We start from the raw sequence: 18,171 nt of genomic DNA on the forward strand, positions 1-18,171 counted from the left end.
TCCGCTTTGGCCCGTGGGCCTCACGGATTTGTCCCTTGGGAGGTTTCGCTCCCAAAAGCGCGCTGACCAGTTTAGGCTGACCCCCACATATATGGCCCAGATTCCCTTCTCCCATTTCCGATGTGGGACGGGCGGCACCTGCAGGCGTTACGTATCGCCGTCCCCACAGTCCGTTACATAACTAATGTAGTATATAATTTCTTGTGTTAATGATATGAGAAAGTTTTCATTGTAAACGTTGTGTAGATCGTGACTTTCCTAGATTGTTGCTATGCGATAAGAATATTCAAAGTATTCAGCGTTGAAAATGTAATATATGCTAATTCCTCTTTAGCATCATATATATTCCTTGAAAATGAATTTGAGAATCATATTTTCGGTGTAAAATCAAGCAATTGTACTAGCTTTTGATCCGATATTGACATCTATATGGAACAAGGCTTTCCATATATATTTCTATACAAGAGAACTATATGTACTGATATCTTACCTTATCCAATCAACCGGCTATGTATGCTCATTGGAAATTAGATTGATTAACACGAGTACTTTACTGAGCTTGAATTCTAAGATTTAGAACCTGATGATTATAGTACCATTAAGTTCAAGCTTATCAGTATAAATTGGCTCAATGATCATGTATACATGTATATACCATAGTAAAAAGAAAGTAAGATAACATAAAAATGGAAGGGAACTTCACACAACATCAAGGACGAAATCAAGCTGGAAAGGAGAAGGAGAAGTGGGTGTGGGTGCAGATGGAGATGGTTGCAATATCTTACACCTTTGGTTAAGACCTGGCCTTTCTCCATAACCTAAAAATCAATTGTTGGTCAATCAATTAGAGTGTTCTCTAATAGAAACAAAATGGGTTCTAATTAATTTCGCATCTCTATGAATCCAAACCCTTTTTCAATATAATCCATTAACCCTAATTTTGAAAACTTTTTCTATAGCAATTGCTTCCCTCAAATATGAATCCATGCTTATATTCAAATATGCATTGTGGTTGAAAATGCTTGCCCATTTAGAGAGTAGCTAAAATGAACTATTTGGAATGGGGAACAAACTTTACACACACTTAATGATTCTCAATGATTCCTCACCTCCCTTAATTAATATATGAAAAGAAAATTAAATGCTTTTTCTTGGAATGGAAATTATTAGTGACCATGTAGTGAACTATTGAACAATAGGAGCAAGAGAATATAGACATTCCTCAATCCAGTAAATCAGATTTGATTCATTCAAGAAAGCTTTAGCGTGTTACTAATATGTTAGATGCTGTCTGATAGCAAGCATCTAAATGAAAAGGGCAAGAAACTATAAGAGCTATCACTTTCACATTTCTTTCATAGTTCATGAACAAGAAGAAAATTTCACTTGTTTATGCATAAAGTTAACCTATCTTTCATTACACAATATCCCTTACAAATGAAATTACTTCAATCCATTACCTGCTCATAATCATGAACTTCCCATTGTACGTAAAAGCATTTGTGTGAACACCTGCGCATTCGATTGGAAGATAATGACTGATTAAAGGGACAGTCTGAGCTCCAAATCTGGTTCTTGATTGTCACTTGATTCAGAGTTTTGGCTGGTTGAGCCAATCGAGTCACTCCTATGTTTCTTGCTCTTCTTTGGCTGTGTGTCCTATCATACAATAATCATGCACAGATAAATAGATCAAAACGTGAATCTCTCACATTAAGCTCACATTATAGAATTAACCTGTGGAGAACAAGACAGTTAACTACCTCAACTTGTAGATTTAAAAGGTGTCTAGTTGAGCCTGCCTGTGAAAAAGTTTGAGCCTCCAAGAAACTATTCCCGGAGTTCCAACTGGTTTAAAGAATTTGAACATTTTGATTAGAAGGCTTAATATGTCCTAGAGAGAGAAATTCCCAAGAGAAAAATTGAAAACCAAGACTTAAATCATTGTTAATTATATCAAGAATTTAAAGTGGCAAACATGATCGTTTACATACCTTGCTCCTGTGGATGGTTGGGAATCACCATATGTTATGTTTGTTCTTTCATAATGATCACCTAGCCCCATCTGCAATATCAAGAAATCAAAATTGATTGTTTAAGGACCACAAACAACATAATAGGAATTAAAATAATACAAAATACTAATCAACTTTAGCTCAGCTATATATAATTAAGGTATTGTGATTTTCTTAATTATCTTTATCTTTATAGGATAGGTGTACGGGATTGAGTGTGACCTGTTGACTCTGGGCAATCTCTTTGCTGGTTTTTCCCCTCTAAGTTATTCTCTTTTTATTAATAAATTTTTCTTATCTATATAAAAAAAAGTCTTCATTTCAATTGCAGTTTCAATTTCCACCATTCAATCACGGTGGATGCCAAATAATAAAATAAAATTAAAAAAAAAAAAAACAATATGAACTCTTCCTTCTTGGATAAGTTCACCCAGTACAATGATAATGATGAGGCAGAAGGTGTGGATTAATTCATATTTTGATAAGCAAGCAAGTGTTGTCTAACAACCAACACTAAATCTCAAAGCTCAAGTCACAAGGTGAGGGCCCAAAAATTTTTGTTTTGTTGTTTAACTAGCTAAATCTTCTATTATCAATTGTTCCAGAGTTCTATGAATATTTGCTTACCATCAAAAAAGATCGTCTTAGGGTTAGTGCCAACTAGTAAGAGAGCTTTTCAGATAAATGTGAAAAAGAAAAAAAAATCCCTTTAGAAGATCTTACAGAATAGCTGTTGGATTTGAATTTAAAAGGAGAAGATTGATTGGAATTTCATTTGTAAAAATCAAGTCAAAGAGCTTGTATGCATTGATTTGAAGAAGATTATACGTGATGACTATGAGTATATGCTAAAAGTTTATGCAAATCCATTAAATTAATCAAATTTATTGTACATATAGTTTGACTATATAATTGCTACAATTCTAGATCAGATTAAGTTGCATAGTTTTGAAGTACATATTCTTATAAATGGTTGTAATCATTTCCCATCTGAGACGATACATACTGAAATGAAATTTGGGTACTCATACAACTAAAGAGACTAAGGAACACAAGTCCACATACCATGATGTTAGGTTGTAAACCATAGGAAGCTGAGGAAGCTGCAGATGAAGAAGAATAAGAGAAAGAAGATGATGATGAATAAACTGTCTGCATTCTCATATCATCCTGCATGTTTATTAACTCAATAAAACCTTCTGCAATTTAAAACCCTGTAAAACCTAACTTGAAACATATACTCACCATGCACCCAGAAAGAGAGATAAGAGCTTCACGATTACCTGGTTGAAATTAGAGGGGTAGGGGCCATGAAGAGAAGGATGGTAGCTAGTACCCAGTTGGCCATGTAATCTGATCTTCTCTAATTGAGCAACTCCAAGGCCTCTCTGGGGTTGCTTAGGCTTGTCTGAGTTACTCTTCTTGCCTTTCCTTGAAGGTCCACCTCTTTCATTTCCCAAGTTTGGCTCTCCAAAATAACTGCTACCCATAAGTCTTCTTCTTTTTCTTGTGATAAGTGTGTGAGAATTGAAAGATATGATCTGCTGCAGAGCTTAATTTAGTTAGCGAATCCCAATCTTTCTCTTACTGCAAAACTTTCAGGAAAACACAGCAACTTCTGAGATCTCCAACACCCATTTTTAAGGTGTTTGCTCCCCCTGTAATTATCGCATCGCTGGATCAGATTATGTAAATATATACCTAGATTTTATGCCCTTTTTTCCTCAACCTTCTCTTTTGCCTATCTCTAGAACTCCTATATAAAATTTATTTATTTATTTTTATATTATAATATAATATAACTCATTAATATTATATTACCCTTAGTTATGGACTTTGTAGACCATGACTTGATGGCGATTGTCCTTGATTTAATATCTTATAAAATTCTAATACAGCAACAGGTTTATCTTACGCGCTGTTATGGTCCGTTCATGCTCAACATTTATAATTATACGTAGACATTAGTCCTCTGCCATATTATTTTTAATTAAAATTATACCCAAATCGTATATTTAATTTAAATTATTTTAAATTAAATTAAATCAAATCGATTTAATTTAATTTTAAATTAAAAAATAAAAAATTAGCTACTACAATGGTAAGGTTTGAAATAGAATTAATTAATGTAATTGCAATTTTTTGGTATATTTTATAAGAAAATTAATTAAAAAAATCATAAAATAAAAGTTAGAACAAATCGAATTTACCATTATTAATTATAGATTCTAGAAATCTCATTCATAGATTTGGGGGGATTGACTTTTGATAAGAAACCGAAATTTCTCGGCATAATAACCAAAAAGGTTTGGTCCAATCTTGAATTTGAACTTTTAAAGTTTTGATCAAAGAGAATGCCAAAAGATTTCCTCTTTAATATTTTTAGGTCAAATTTTATATATTAATATTAACTTTTTTAAAAAAATATTTTTAATCTTAAAAAAATAAATTGTGTCTAACTTATCCCAAAAATTATCCTAAAAGGGAGGAGTGCTCAAAATTTTATAAGAGACACATTACTCATATTTCAAATTAATATGGGATGTTAATTCATACTCAGACTAAACATCATAGCTGAAACACTTATAGGAAACTCAACATTAACCGAGCATATTTAAATAAATTATGGGATTTAAACACTTCATACATAACTCGAGAGGGAGGACATCGATTTAATAGATTAGTGATAGAATTGAATAATTGATGGAAGGATTAAAAGCTAAATGTATTTTAATTTTGACAAAAGATATTGGTAAGTAGTAGATATTGCAAGGAACCATATCTAATTGAGCTGTTTAACGCATGATTTGTGGGTCATATTTTATGAGTTGTTTGTGTGGTGGAAAGTGAGAATCCTCCAATTTCTTATACAGGCATGTGAACACATGCAATTACCAAACAGACCCCATTAATTAATCCAATCCCTTCCAAAATTATGCCATTAGTTGCTTAATTAACACCAATTTACTCGTTAATTATTTATTAAATATCATATGATTACGAAAACCTCTTATAATATTATATTATATTTGCACGTAGCAGCTAATGCTTTTCAGTTTTAACCTCATCATATGTTTAATTAAGCCTACCACATAGCTATATCTATACATATAGGTTTACTAGCATATTCTCCTCCACCTTTTTCAGCCCCACTAAACACTTTGATTTACCTCCATTATTAAAATCACTTCATTTTGTAGGACCCCTTTTATCATATATTATGCTTTCAATTACATTATGTATGCATAAATTTAATAGCGAAATCTCATATAAAAATAAAATTTATAATAATTAAATTAAATATTTATAATAAAATTTTTATAAAATTAATTAAAATATATAATTAATGTATGATTCTAAATATAATATTTAATTTAACGGTTATAAACCATTGGGAGAGAATTGCACGTATATATATATATATATATATATAGGGTGTCTGATAACTCGTCTTTCAACATGTTTGATGAGTGAAGTATGAAACCCTAAAATATTCATGGAAACACGTGTCATTTAAAATCAACAATATACATTTCTTATATATATTATTTATTATTTGCTGCAGAGGTCTGCATGCAGCCAAGGAAATAATACTGTTTGATTACCGATGCTTGACGCAACCTGTGACTGTGAACAAAGGCAACTCTACTTTGACAAAGAATGCTGCCTACTATTACTATATACTTTTCATTTTTCTATTTAATTCATGTCGTGAATCAGATGGTTCGAACCAAAGTTCTATGTTGAGATGTATATAATTTAAATTAAACTTATTTTTCCTAATTTTTATGAATTTGATCATTACAAGAAATCGGCTAATCCACTCTTAAAAAGAGAGAGAGTGTTAATTTATTAAATTAAAAGAAAGGGTTTTAGGGATGTGTATATATATTAATGTATAGATAGACTATGAATTAAGGAAAATTAAACAAGAGAATAAAAGAAAAGATTTTTGGTGATTAGGTGTGATTGATGGTTGTGACATGAAGCTAAGAATATAATATTATGATTACATAAGAAATTTAAAAAAAAAAAAAGGAAGACAAAGCTTAGTGGGAAGAGATGTAGAGAGTATATCATATATGTATACAGTAGATCGTGTGCACATGCAGAGTTAGTCCACAAGATTTGCAAAACAATATAATCCCTAAGGAAACGCTGTCTTTCGCAAACCTCAATATATCTTATATTATATTATTAAGATTCTCATAATTAATTAAATGGAAAACCATTTGATTAGGGTTTTCTGATCATTCATCCCTTTCTCTCTCTATTTAGTTTAATTTCTTAATTATGCGTTGGTTCAGAAGGCTGAGGAAAGGGTTTTTGTGGTTGTGAATGTATGCGTTAGAGAGTAGTCTTTGGTAGCTCTCAACTTACTTTTTTTTTTTTTTTCTTGTGGATTATAATATAATTAATAAGTATCCCATAAGATTCTTGAAATTAAAAGATATATAATAAAGGTGATTATCTCCTTTGCTGGCCAGTGTCTGATTCCATTTTTACATTTATTGACATTCTTTTCAGGATTAATGAAGTTTATATAATTAGGTCTTTTCAGTAATAATTTTTAAGATAGAATTTAATATTTTAATTAAAAGTTAAAATATTATCTCTTTTATTTATAATGTCTAATTGTATAAGTGCTTATATTGTCCAATGGTGTAAGTGTTTATATTATTATAAGTGTTTGCAAAACAATATAATCCCTAGGGAAGCGCTGTCTTTCGCAAACCTCAATATATGTTATATTATATTATTAGGATTCTCATAATTAATTAAATGGAAAACCACTAATTTATATAAATGGTTGATTAGGGTTTTCTGATTATTCATCCCTTTCTCTCTCTATTTAGTTTAATTTCTTAATTGTGGGTTGGTTCAGAAGGCAGAGGGAAGGGTTTTGGTGGTTGTGAATGTATGCGTTGGAGAGTAGTCTTTGGTATCTCTCAACTTACTTTTTTTTTTTCTTGTGGATTATAATATAATTAACAAGTATCCCATAAGATTCTTGAAATTAAAAGATATATAATAAAGGTAATTATCTCATTTGCTGGCCAGTGTGTGACTCCATCTTTATATTTATTGACATTCTTTTCATCGGGATTAATAGAATTTATACAATTAGGTCTTATCAATAACAGTTTTTAGTTTTAATTAAAATTCAAAATCTTATCTCTCTTATTTATATTGTTTAATGGTATAAGCGTTTATATTAGTATTTAGAGATTAAAGAGTAGATAATGAAATGTTACCCCTCTTCGTAATAGCTTTTAAGACAGCGTCTAATATTTAACCTTAGTGAAAATACTATCTCTTTTATTTTATATTGTTCAATGACATAATATTTATATTATTGTTTAAAAGTTGAGGAATAGTTCATAAAATATATATCCCTCTAAAAGAGGTTAAGCGAATATTTTAACTATGATAAAAAAGATAATATTATTATTTTTATATTTAATAATTAATTCAATAATTATTTTTACCATGTATTTTTTTAAATTACTATATAAACAGTTAACTACTAACTGTTAATATCTAACAGCTAATTACTGATATCTAACAGCTAATAACTAGTAAACAGCTTACTGCTATTAAACTTAGAACAGTTAATATTACTTAAACAAACTAGTTAGTATTGCGAAATACACCCTTAATGTATTTCTAATCAATTGTCTACCTTAATGTATTTCTAATCAATTGTCACATGTGTTCTCATTTTATGCCTCACAGTGATGAAATTTATATGTGTAAAATTTAATTTGATAACAAGTATCTACAATTTAATTCTAAAAAATTAATTCAATGTCAACAAATTTTAATGTAATGATATTTTAATTATTTTTAAAAATGTAAAATTATGAATTTCAAATTTATAATCAGATAAAACTAAAATATTTTTAATACGAGCTAGCTAATATTTGGGCATTAGATTTTCATTGAATTAAAAAATAACCATGTAATAAAGGACAAAAATTAAAAAAGGACTAAAGGAAAAAAAAAAAAAAAGGACAGCATGATATTGACATGACAGAATAACTATTGTGGATAGCAAAATCCAATATAGTCAGCTTAGTCAGTAGCCATTGCACTATGGCAGTTTAGCTGAGTTTGATTGATCCAAGTCTATCCTAATTCTAACGGTGTGCGTTAGTGTATGTGCAATACAGTTAAAATATTATTTATGTAATAATTAAAGTGAAAATAAAGTTAATAAAATTAATGTGTTTTAAAATATTATTCTTAGTCGATGCTTTATCAAGAATAAATATTGGTAAGTGTTGTTGAAACCGATACATATTATATTCTTTCTTTTTTTCAAAAAAAAAAAAATTATTATTCTCATAAGCTTATTCATAGGACTAGTTTGGCCATATAATTAAACACTTAATTATATTGTTAAGTTTCTAAAGCTATAGGGTTAAATATAATCGAATTTTTTATGAATTAATATATAATTAACTAATTTAAATAATTAAATTAATAATTATAAAAAAATTAAATCTCTATATAAGAGTACTATGAAAATCCTAATGAGTGAGACAGTTATGAGGATTTTTTATAAACAGTTAAACACTGAACACATAAATACTCAGTGTGATTTGCGATAATTTAATATAAAAATTTTATTTTTTTAATTTATATATTATATAAAATTATTCTAAAGTATATGTTCTAAATTGTTATTACTTATAAATGTAATACTGTATGTAAAAATTAAAGTTTTAAATTTATCATTTTCACTATGTTTATAATCTATTAAATTCCCAACAGCATGTACATAGGATATATAGAATTTTACCATATTATATCTTAATCTCTATCATTAAGGTAATTAAGAAGCTAAGCTAAGATTTTGCTAACCACTAACCATTTATCAAAAAGATATAATGATATATGCTTAGATACAAAAATTAGAAAATCGCACTAAAAAAATATAAATTTTAACAATATTTTTTTAACATCATTTTGTACATGATATTAAAATAAATAGCATCAATGTAACATACCTAAATATAAAAATAATATATGAAATAATAAATAATATATACAATAATATGTATAATAGTACTGAAAATTAGTGTAAAAATAGTGTTAAAAATTTTAAATTACAAAATTTATGCATATTATTGGGCACTTACTAATAATTTTTATTAATAATATATTTTAAATTTTTAACGACATACCGTTAAAGTTTAAATTTATTATAGTATTTTAAGTAAATCTCACAATCACAACTATAAAAGGGTTTATTTTCTTCTTTTTTTTTTAGAAAAAAAACTAGGAAATGATTTAAATCCCAACAAAAATTATCCACAATATTTAATTTGCATGTGCAAAAAGCTATGTTTTATAAGAATAAAACCATAGAAACAGCTTGGTTTGGTGTCCATTTGACTCTGTGTGTGTGTATATATATATATATATATATATATATATATATATGGATACTTAAATGTTTTAAGTGGTGATAGAGAAGAGATCACTCATCCCTTACGCTTCAATTAAATAATGTGCATGATTGGGTTAATGAATTTTATAGATACCTAGATCTTCTGCAAGCTTGCAGAGCTCAATAATAATAATAATAATAATAATAATAATAATAATAATAATAATAATAATAATAATAATAATAATAATAATAATACCCATGAATCCATGTTTAGCATAAGTGGAAGATTTTCTTGTGCTACAATATAAAAGCAAAGAAGTCTCTATGAAATGTATAATTAGGATTATGAACTGGAAATGGATCCTTGGAAAAACCACAGATATGGTTTCTGAATCCTGATCCTGTCCCCACATGTGGAGATGCTGCAAGATTCAACACTTGGTTCCTTTGGATACTGCAGAAAATGTATATATATATATATATATATATATATATATATATATATATATATATATATATATATATATATATATATATATATTAAGCTTATGATCAGAAAAGGCTCCATTCATGACTAGGAAATATGTGGCATTATTAATGTATTTGGCCTTGATTTTGTCTCCTGTGCTGTGCCCTTCAAAACAATATACACCTCTCCTTCCAAAACCAACATCCCCCCACTGCTCTTATGATCTATCTTGGATATGGCCCTTCTGATGTTGTTTATTTTTAAATTTAATTAGTGTCCCTTAATCCCCAATTTAAGAATCTTCATGATATGAACATTATGATCTTCCATCTTATATCTATTTATATTGTTCTTGATAATTTGATGATCTGTCTTGTAGCTTTCTTCATACTTAAGGTGGAGATCGATGCTTCTTTGCCTTTTAAGATTTGTTCTACTTATTAATATCCCTTAGGAAAAGAACTAAAAAGAAAAATATAATATACGAGTTAATTTCTCTAATCTTCTATATTTATTAATTACGAAGACAGATAATTATATATTAAATTACTAGACTATCATCCAACCCAAAAAAAAATAGCGGACAATAACTAATGTTTTTGTAACGCCCTCACCAAAGGTAGTCCGTACATTTTACTGTTCTGACGACTAATGTCTGTTCAGACAGTTAAAATGTCTGAAACTACACATAGACTATAGTGAGGAGGCATAAATTGAAGAAATAAATGTTAAGAAAATATAGGAAAAATGTAGAAAAAAAAATAAATTAAAGTTTAGAGAATTTATAAATTGATACAAAAATAATAAAAATAACTCAATATGCACTACTAAGGGCATTTTGGTCATTTCACCCCCAAAGGTGAATTTTGACCTAAATGTCAAAATAAAAAAAATTAGAGAATAAAATAATTAACATTGATTAAAATTTATGAAATAGATTAGGAAAATGAGAAAAGAAAAGAAAAGAAAAGAAAAGAAAAAGCTTAGGAAAATTCAAAAAAAAAATTATAAATAGGCACTAGAAGACAAACTCCCACCCACTTCCATCTTCTTCCTCCATTTCTTCTCTCTCTCTCTCTTTCCCTCATTTCCTCCATTGTTATCAAGCTTCCAAGCTTGATTTCCCAAGCTTCCACACACCAAAACCCATAGCCCACTTCACAAAAAATACTCCCCACACTCTAAGGAAGCTATAAACACCCATTGGAAGCAAGAAAATTGAAGTTAGGGAAGCTCAAGTAAGGTTAGTGCACTAATCCCTCTTCTTCTCTTTATTAAACATGAAAAGCATGTTTAGCCTAGCATAAATATCATTAAAACAAAAAGAAAATCTTGAGGAAAGAACCCTTGAATTTTTGGTAGCCATGGAACTTGAAGTTTGTTGCTTTTAAGTGATGAAAAATAGTTCCATGAGAATGTGTGATGAGTTGAAATGTTTGGGTGTTTGATTGTGTAGTGTTTGTGAAAATTTAAAACTTTGAAAACTAGGGTTTGTGTAAATGCTTGAGGACTTGGTGTAAATATTGAAATTGACCTATTGAGTTGAAATTGTTGCTTATAGAAGTGTATTGCATGCAAATTGAAGTAAGGAAATTGAAGGAATTGAGATATTGGGAGTGTTCAATTTTCTGCAGGTTTGGACTCAATGAGTCTAGTGGGTTTATTGACCCATAACTGAAAATGTGTGACTACAATTGGTATGAGGCTAATTGGAGGTGAAAATATACTCAAAATAGCCTATTTTTTATGTAGACACCATGCCCAAATTTTGCCAAAATCATAACCAATTCTCTGCCTAAACTCGGATGACTAAACACTGCCAACCCAGAAAATGACTAAATGAACAGTACGTGTTCTTTGGTCATAACTCTCTCTATACTGGTCCAAATGACTTAAAATTTACATCAATGGAAAGCTTAGACATAGGGCTACACTTTTCATGAAGACCACTTGACCCAGTTTTGCCTTTAACTAATTCAAATTGTTATGGGTCACTAAAACTGCCAACCCAGAAAATGACCAAATAAACAGTGGTCATAACTCTCTCTATACTGGTCCAAATGACCTAAAATTTACATCAATTGAAAGCTTAAACATAGGCTACACTTTTCATGAAAACCATTGACCTAGTTTTGCCTTTAACCAATTCAAATTGTTAGCATAAGTTGGGTCACTAAAACTGCTAACCCAGAAATTGTCCAAAATACTGTTCCTTTGGTATGCTTGACCAGTTTTGGAAAAAATGTCATAACTTGGTTTCCAAAGTTGCAAATTGAGTGAAACTAGTGCCAAAAGTTTTATAAGATATAACACAATAATTTTTATGTTTTGACCAAGCTCTAGAAACCATTGTATCATAGGGAAAATATTAGCCAAAGTTAGGAATTGAAATTTGGAAAATGTTAAGTTGAACCCAGAATGCCATTTGATACCCGTGTGTTCATTTGGCCATAACTCTCGCTAGGAAATTCCATTTAAGATGTGCCAATATGATCTGGAAACATGATACTTAGGGCTACAACATTGATTTAGACACCTTTACCAAATTCTAAGTGTAAAGACCCTAAAAAAAGAGTCAAACATACTGCCCTGATGTTGGTTATTACCCTTATAGGACTGGGAGTCCAGGTTAATACATTGACTATAACTTACTATACCAAGCTTGAAAAATTATGAAATTGTACATGGGAGTCCTTAAGACATAGAGGAACATATCTTGTGAAGGAACTTAAGTCTAAAAATGACCATAAAATGATTAAATGACTAGTCAAAATTTATGGACTAGGAATTGTAAATTATGGACAGCTTTGAGGCAAAGGGACCAGTTATGGTATTTTGACCATAACTTGAGTTCTATAACCCCAAATTCAGTGATTCAAAAACTAAAATTCAAGTTTAAACATAGAGGAGCAATTGTTATGAAGGAAGTGTGACTAAATAGACATCATAATCTAGTCAAATTCCTAGATAAAGATAACACATCAATATGAACCTAAAGAAAGGTTCATAGGAAAAATACTATATATGATAATTAAAATACTCATAAGGATAATTAAATATTAAAAATGATATGAATATATAAATTGAGAATAATATCCTATTAATATGAAATTAATTGTACCAATGTGTACCAGAAAATAGTAACAGTGAATAGTACTAAAATAATTAAAAATGTTTAATTGCCATAGTATACCTAGACTTATTTATTTAGTTTGAGTAAATTGGTATACCAATTAGGGATTATAGATAGTAGTACTGCCTACCGAGAAAATCATGAACTGACAAAATATGTCTGATATGATTATTCTACAGGCTATATGCCTACTTATTGCCCATTGTGCCTACTTTATTTCTGGCTTTACAAGCTCGACAATGTCTCGTGCGACTGATAGCCTCGTGTCGACAGACGATATCGAGCAGGACATATGGCTGTCTAACCAGTATACACCCGTACATTCAGCTTTTATAATTTGTTTTAGGTTTCTTAGGCACTGGTAAAAATTAATTAAGACTTAAAATATAATAAGTAATCATAAAAGATTCCGATAATGTTAATTGCTTCCAAAGAGCAATAAAAATGTAAAAGACCTAGAAATTATGATTTGCAGATATTATTTCAATTGATAAATTATTGTTATTATAAATTATGCACCACTAAGCGTTATGCTTAGCGCGTTGGTTTTCCATCGCGTTGGTACTGGAGATCAGCAGCCGTCACAGCACCAGCCGCCACAGTAGTGTTCGGATAGAGTTCCGACCAGATCTGCCACTGTCCAGAGTCACCTCACCAGTCTTTTGTATTTTGGTAGGGCCCATGTATAGACTAGTATTTTGGTTCATTATGTTTAATTATAATGTAATTACTAGTTATGATGTATTTCATTTTGGACTTGTAATTAAACTTGAGATTGAAATGAAAACTTGTAATTTATTATCTATGAATTTCTATATGAATGCAATAGATGATACTTCATTTTGAGATCTCATAAATAATTGTAAATGATATGATACAAGAGAATATGATATGGAAATGTGTGAAATGAATATGGACATGTTAACAAATAATTAGTGAAACCCGCCAGATGCTAATAAAACAGAGAAGGTTCTGTCCGAGTCTCCACAGAAATAAGATATAAAAAAAAAATTTACATATAGAATACATATTTTAAATGATATCAAAAGTTTACAATAGATATGATAAAACAAGATAGGGTGCTCCAGCACCGAATATGACACTCTTCGCTCAGCTGTACTATAGACAGGTGAGGGCCGTCACAGTTTTAGACTTTTATGTTTAGTGAAAAATATTTGTTAATATTTTTTATATTTTTAATATTTAAGATATTAAAAAAATTAATAAAAAGAATTTTTCCAATAAAAAAATTAAGTCATTTTTTAAATTTAATTTAATAATTTTATTAAAATATGAAAATATTTATACATGTAAGGGCATTACCACATCTTGTTGAGCAGGTTGACTCGCTCAACTTTATATATATATATAACTTAAATTTAAATATTTTACAACTATATAATTCATTTACTGATATTATAGATATAAAGAGAGAACTACTCTTAATGTGTAATCATTAGTTTAGTATTTTGATGTATTCTAATGATTATAAAATGTCTTGTTTATTAAAATTTATTTTTTGATATTAACTTTTTATTTATACTTGATTAATTTATTTTAAATTTTAATTATGATTAAAAATTTAATATATTAGGGTATGTATTACTTTACAAAAATTTTATTATTATTATTATTATTATTATTATTATTATTATTATTATTATTATTATTATTAATGTTGTTTGTTTTGTTTCTTCTAATTATCTTTTTAGAAATATTTTTGTAGACATAATGCTATAAAATTTAAACATTAACAGAAAATCTATTATTCATCTTTCTAATACAAGCTATAATTATTTACAATAATATTAAGTGATGATGGCATTAATGGTCATATTGACTCTATGTATTGCTTGGTGAGGAGAATTGTAAGATTAATCAAGATTTTTTTTAATTATTTACAATAATATTTTTTATATCAAGGATAATTATAAATTTAAAATTATAACAAGAAATTATTATTTTTCTTTTTTACTCTATAGTTATTACATATTGAAAATTTGCATATATTATTTTTTTCTCACTTGTTATTATACATAATATTTTTCTTTTGAATTGAGTAAAATAAAAATTTTTGACGCACTGATCTAATTTTCTAACTTTATCCTTAAATACATGCATAATATAAATACATATTATTAGTTTAAAATTACAATCAACTAATAAAAAATATTTTCATAAAATAAACGGAGTTTGAACATATCATCGAAACATGAGTAATTAGTGAATATATGCTAGAAATTGAAAATATATAAGTGGACTTTGGGCATTTTTGGCCTCGAATGCTTAAATTAGTGAAGCGATTGAAAAAATGAGATTCAAAGAGTTATAATTTTGATATTAGATTGCGTTTTTTCCCTTTAGTTATTTTATTTTATTTGTACTAACGTGATCATATGGTGATTGAATATCATACAATTACTGAAACAAGGTAATCATAAAAATTATAGGAAACATGTCTCAATCTATTGTGTAGTTCCACCATGATCAATTAGTTTAGCATCAGAGATTAACATCCTAATAAGATTTTGTCTCATTTGAGTTGCTTTGGTTAGACCTCAAACCCTAACTATGACCCTTAGTTATGGCCTATCTAATTAATAAAATGACTAGATGAGATCTCAAATCAAACACTTAAATGTTTTATAAATAATAAGTATCAATAATGAACTTATTTTATTTCATATCAATATAAAATTCTAATCACATAACATATATAAAGGCTATATACTTTCTTTTTTTTTATGTTAAAAATAGGTGTACAAATAAACTTATCATACATCTAAGAATATTGTGCTTAAAAGCATTTCACCACATATGTGTTGAAACCAAAATTTAAAATACTTTCGTGAATGAGATTAATTAGACATAAATATTTCACTTACTATCTGAATGAGTCTAGACTAAGATTTATAGAGAGGCTTGCTGACTGAGGTTTAATTAAATGTCTTATGTTAAGTTTTTCCTGTCTCCTCCTTTGTTAATAAAATAATCTTATTGCTTAATTCAAACTTAAAACCTCTTAAAATAAATGAATCTCTCGTATCACCTTGTTGGAGTTGTGGTGGTAATTGGCTAGATATGCCTGGCAAAATGTGTCACTCTCTCACATGGGCAAGCTTAAGATTATAAAAGAAAATGAAAATCAACAGTGCTCGGCATTGGTAATAATAATAATAATAATAATAATAACGTTCACTTGTTTGCCAAATTTGAAACTTGATTAATCCAAAGTGTGATACTCCCACTTTACTTTATTTCTTTTGCACGAATCTGCAAATGGAATTCACTTAATTATATATCTGCATAAATATATTATAATAAATACTTTGGTTGTAAAGTACAAAACCTCAACTATAGCTAAGCTAATAGTTAAGCCTGCATGCATGTGGTCATTCATTAATTCTTTGAATTTTCTGATGATGTGCTCTTTTTCCTAACATTATTTTTCAAAAAAGAAAAATAAGAAAATAAAAGATAAATGAATAAGTTCCACCAAAAAAAGAAAGAATAAGAAGAGAGTGTGGCTTGGAAAACAACATTATTATATCATGTTTGCTTTAATCTTAATCTTTCTTGAGATCCCATAATCATCATCATGATTATTATAAAGTTTCCTAATTATGATAATATTTGGCTCCAAGCATTATTATTAACTTGATAAGATTAGGGTAAAAAAAAAACAAAGCAAGCTAATTAATCATGAATTTTTTAAGTTATATATAAATGACAAACAATAGAATGTTTTCAATCAAGGGAAGAGGAGGGGGAAAGGTGATTATTTTATTTTTATTTATTTGATGGATTTTTCTTTATATGAGTCCTGATGAATTTAAATATTTCTCAAATAGCAATGATAATAACTATTCCAAGAATTATAGAAATTTAAAATTTTAATTAAAATTAACAGAAAATTTTATTTTATATTTAAAACTTCAAATTAAAGCAAATATATATATATATATATAAAATATTGAGTTCTCTCTTTGTTACAACTAGTGACCTTCTCAGAGTTTCAAAGAGACTTGGAGAGCTTGCTCTTCTAGACTGCTTGCTCTTGGGGAGGACAAAAAAGTGGGGAGGTTTGCTCTTATTTACTCTTGGGGAGTCTATTGGAGATGCGAGAACTGAAACTGAAGCCTGAAACAAATAAAAATGCCAGCTCAAAGAACAAGCTCCGAAGCAAAGAAGGAGTGTCTTCTAAATGCATGGCAGCTTAGAGATGTCGCTGAAACTAATTTTGGATGAGAGAATAACGTAACAAGATTGTTATTGTTGTGATTAAAGCAAGTACTTTTGGCATCTACATTTTGGAAGACGAGATGAGATGAGAAACATCAATACCGATATGGATATATGAAAACAGTGTATTTTCAGATGACTATTTTCAAGAAATCAGCAAGCAAAGTACTAATTTACCAGTAGGAAGTTTTAACAACCGGATTTTTTTTTAATAAAATATTTTTAATTAAACTATTAATCTATTTCCATTTTATTCATTGTGTTAAATTACTATTTTCATAATAATATATTGTTTTAAATTATGAATATTATTTTACAGTTATTACTATTACTATTATTATTTTAAATTGTTATTTGTATTATTGTTATTATTAAATTCAATTAGAGTTGTTTAAGATCAAATTATATTATATGTAAAAAAGAATAATTAAATTTTTTTAGAGTATTGTTACTATTATTATTACCAAAGTTTTATTTAATCTAAATATAATAATAGTAGTTTGGACCTATTTGAAGAGAGAAAAAGGACTTAGGTGAATAAGCTAGAAAAGTTCAGGGACCTATAATGTAATTAAAAGTAAAAAAAGAAAAAAAAAACGTGTGTAGCTCTCCCCTCACTGCCTACTCTCTTCTTTCCCCCTCCCCAACTTCTTCTTTTTTTTTTTTTTTTCTCTTCAGCCAACATCAACCCTTCACCACCGACGATGACTCCAGCAACACCTGCACAATCGGTCGATGGCGGAGCAATGTAGAACGACAATGAACAATAGCTAGCCAGTGAGAAAACAAGAGAGAGAGAGAGAGAGAGAGAGAGAGAGAGAGAGAGAGAGAGAGAGAGAGAGAGGAGCAGCGACTTTCCAATGCCGATTTTCGACAATTTCGGTGGCTATTCAGTGTAAGGTCACCAGCGCTA

At 28.8% G+C, this 18,171-nt stretch overlaps 1 protein-coding gene across 1 annotated transcript; it reads right to left on the reverse strand.

The window, feature by feature from the left end:
* Nucleotides 1-1,218: 1,218 nt before the first annotated feature.
* Nucleotides 1,219-3,768, reverse strand: LOC110638977 (protein SPEAR3). The gene is made up of 5 exons (XM_021789722.2): nt 3,299-3,768; nt 3,081-3,185; nt 1,995-2,065; nt 1,764-1,848; nt 1,219-1,659 (listed from the first exon to the last, which is right to left on the reverse strand). The coding sequence occupies exons 1-5, from the start codon at nt 3,503-3,505 to the stop codon at nt 1,543-1,545; spliced, it is 585 nt and encodes a 194-aa protein (XP_021645414.2). The 5' UTR covers nt 3,506-3,768; the 3' UTR covers nt 1,219-1,542.
* Between the last annotated feature and the right edge of the window lie 14,403 nt (nt 3,769-18,171).

The sequence above is a fragment of the Hevea brasiliensis genome, chromosome 4 (genome assembly GCF_030052815.1).
Source record: "Hevea brasiliensis isolate MT/VB/25A 57/8 chromosome 4, ASM3005281v1, whole genome shotgun sequence".
Lineage (NCBI taxonomy): Eukaryota > Viridiplantae > Streptophyta > Magnoliopsida > Malpighiales > Euphorbiaceae > Hevea > Hevea brasiliensis.

Excerpts from the sequence above, each read along its gene's own strand:
- LOC110638977 (XM_021789722.2), bottom strand. The coding sequence starts at position 3,505 with ATGGGTAGCAGTTATTTTGGAGAGCCAAACTTGGGAAATGAAAGAGGT. Across the intron at positions 1,849-1,994 it reads CAACCATCCACAGGAGCAAG|TTGGAACTCCGGGAATAGTT; the intron begins GTATGTAAACGA and ends TCTTTAAACCAG. Across the intron at positions 1,660-1,763 it reads TTTTAAATCTACAAGTTGAG|GACACACAGCCAAAGAAGAG; the intron begins GTAGTTAACTGT and ends ATTGTATGATAG.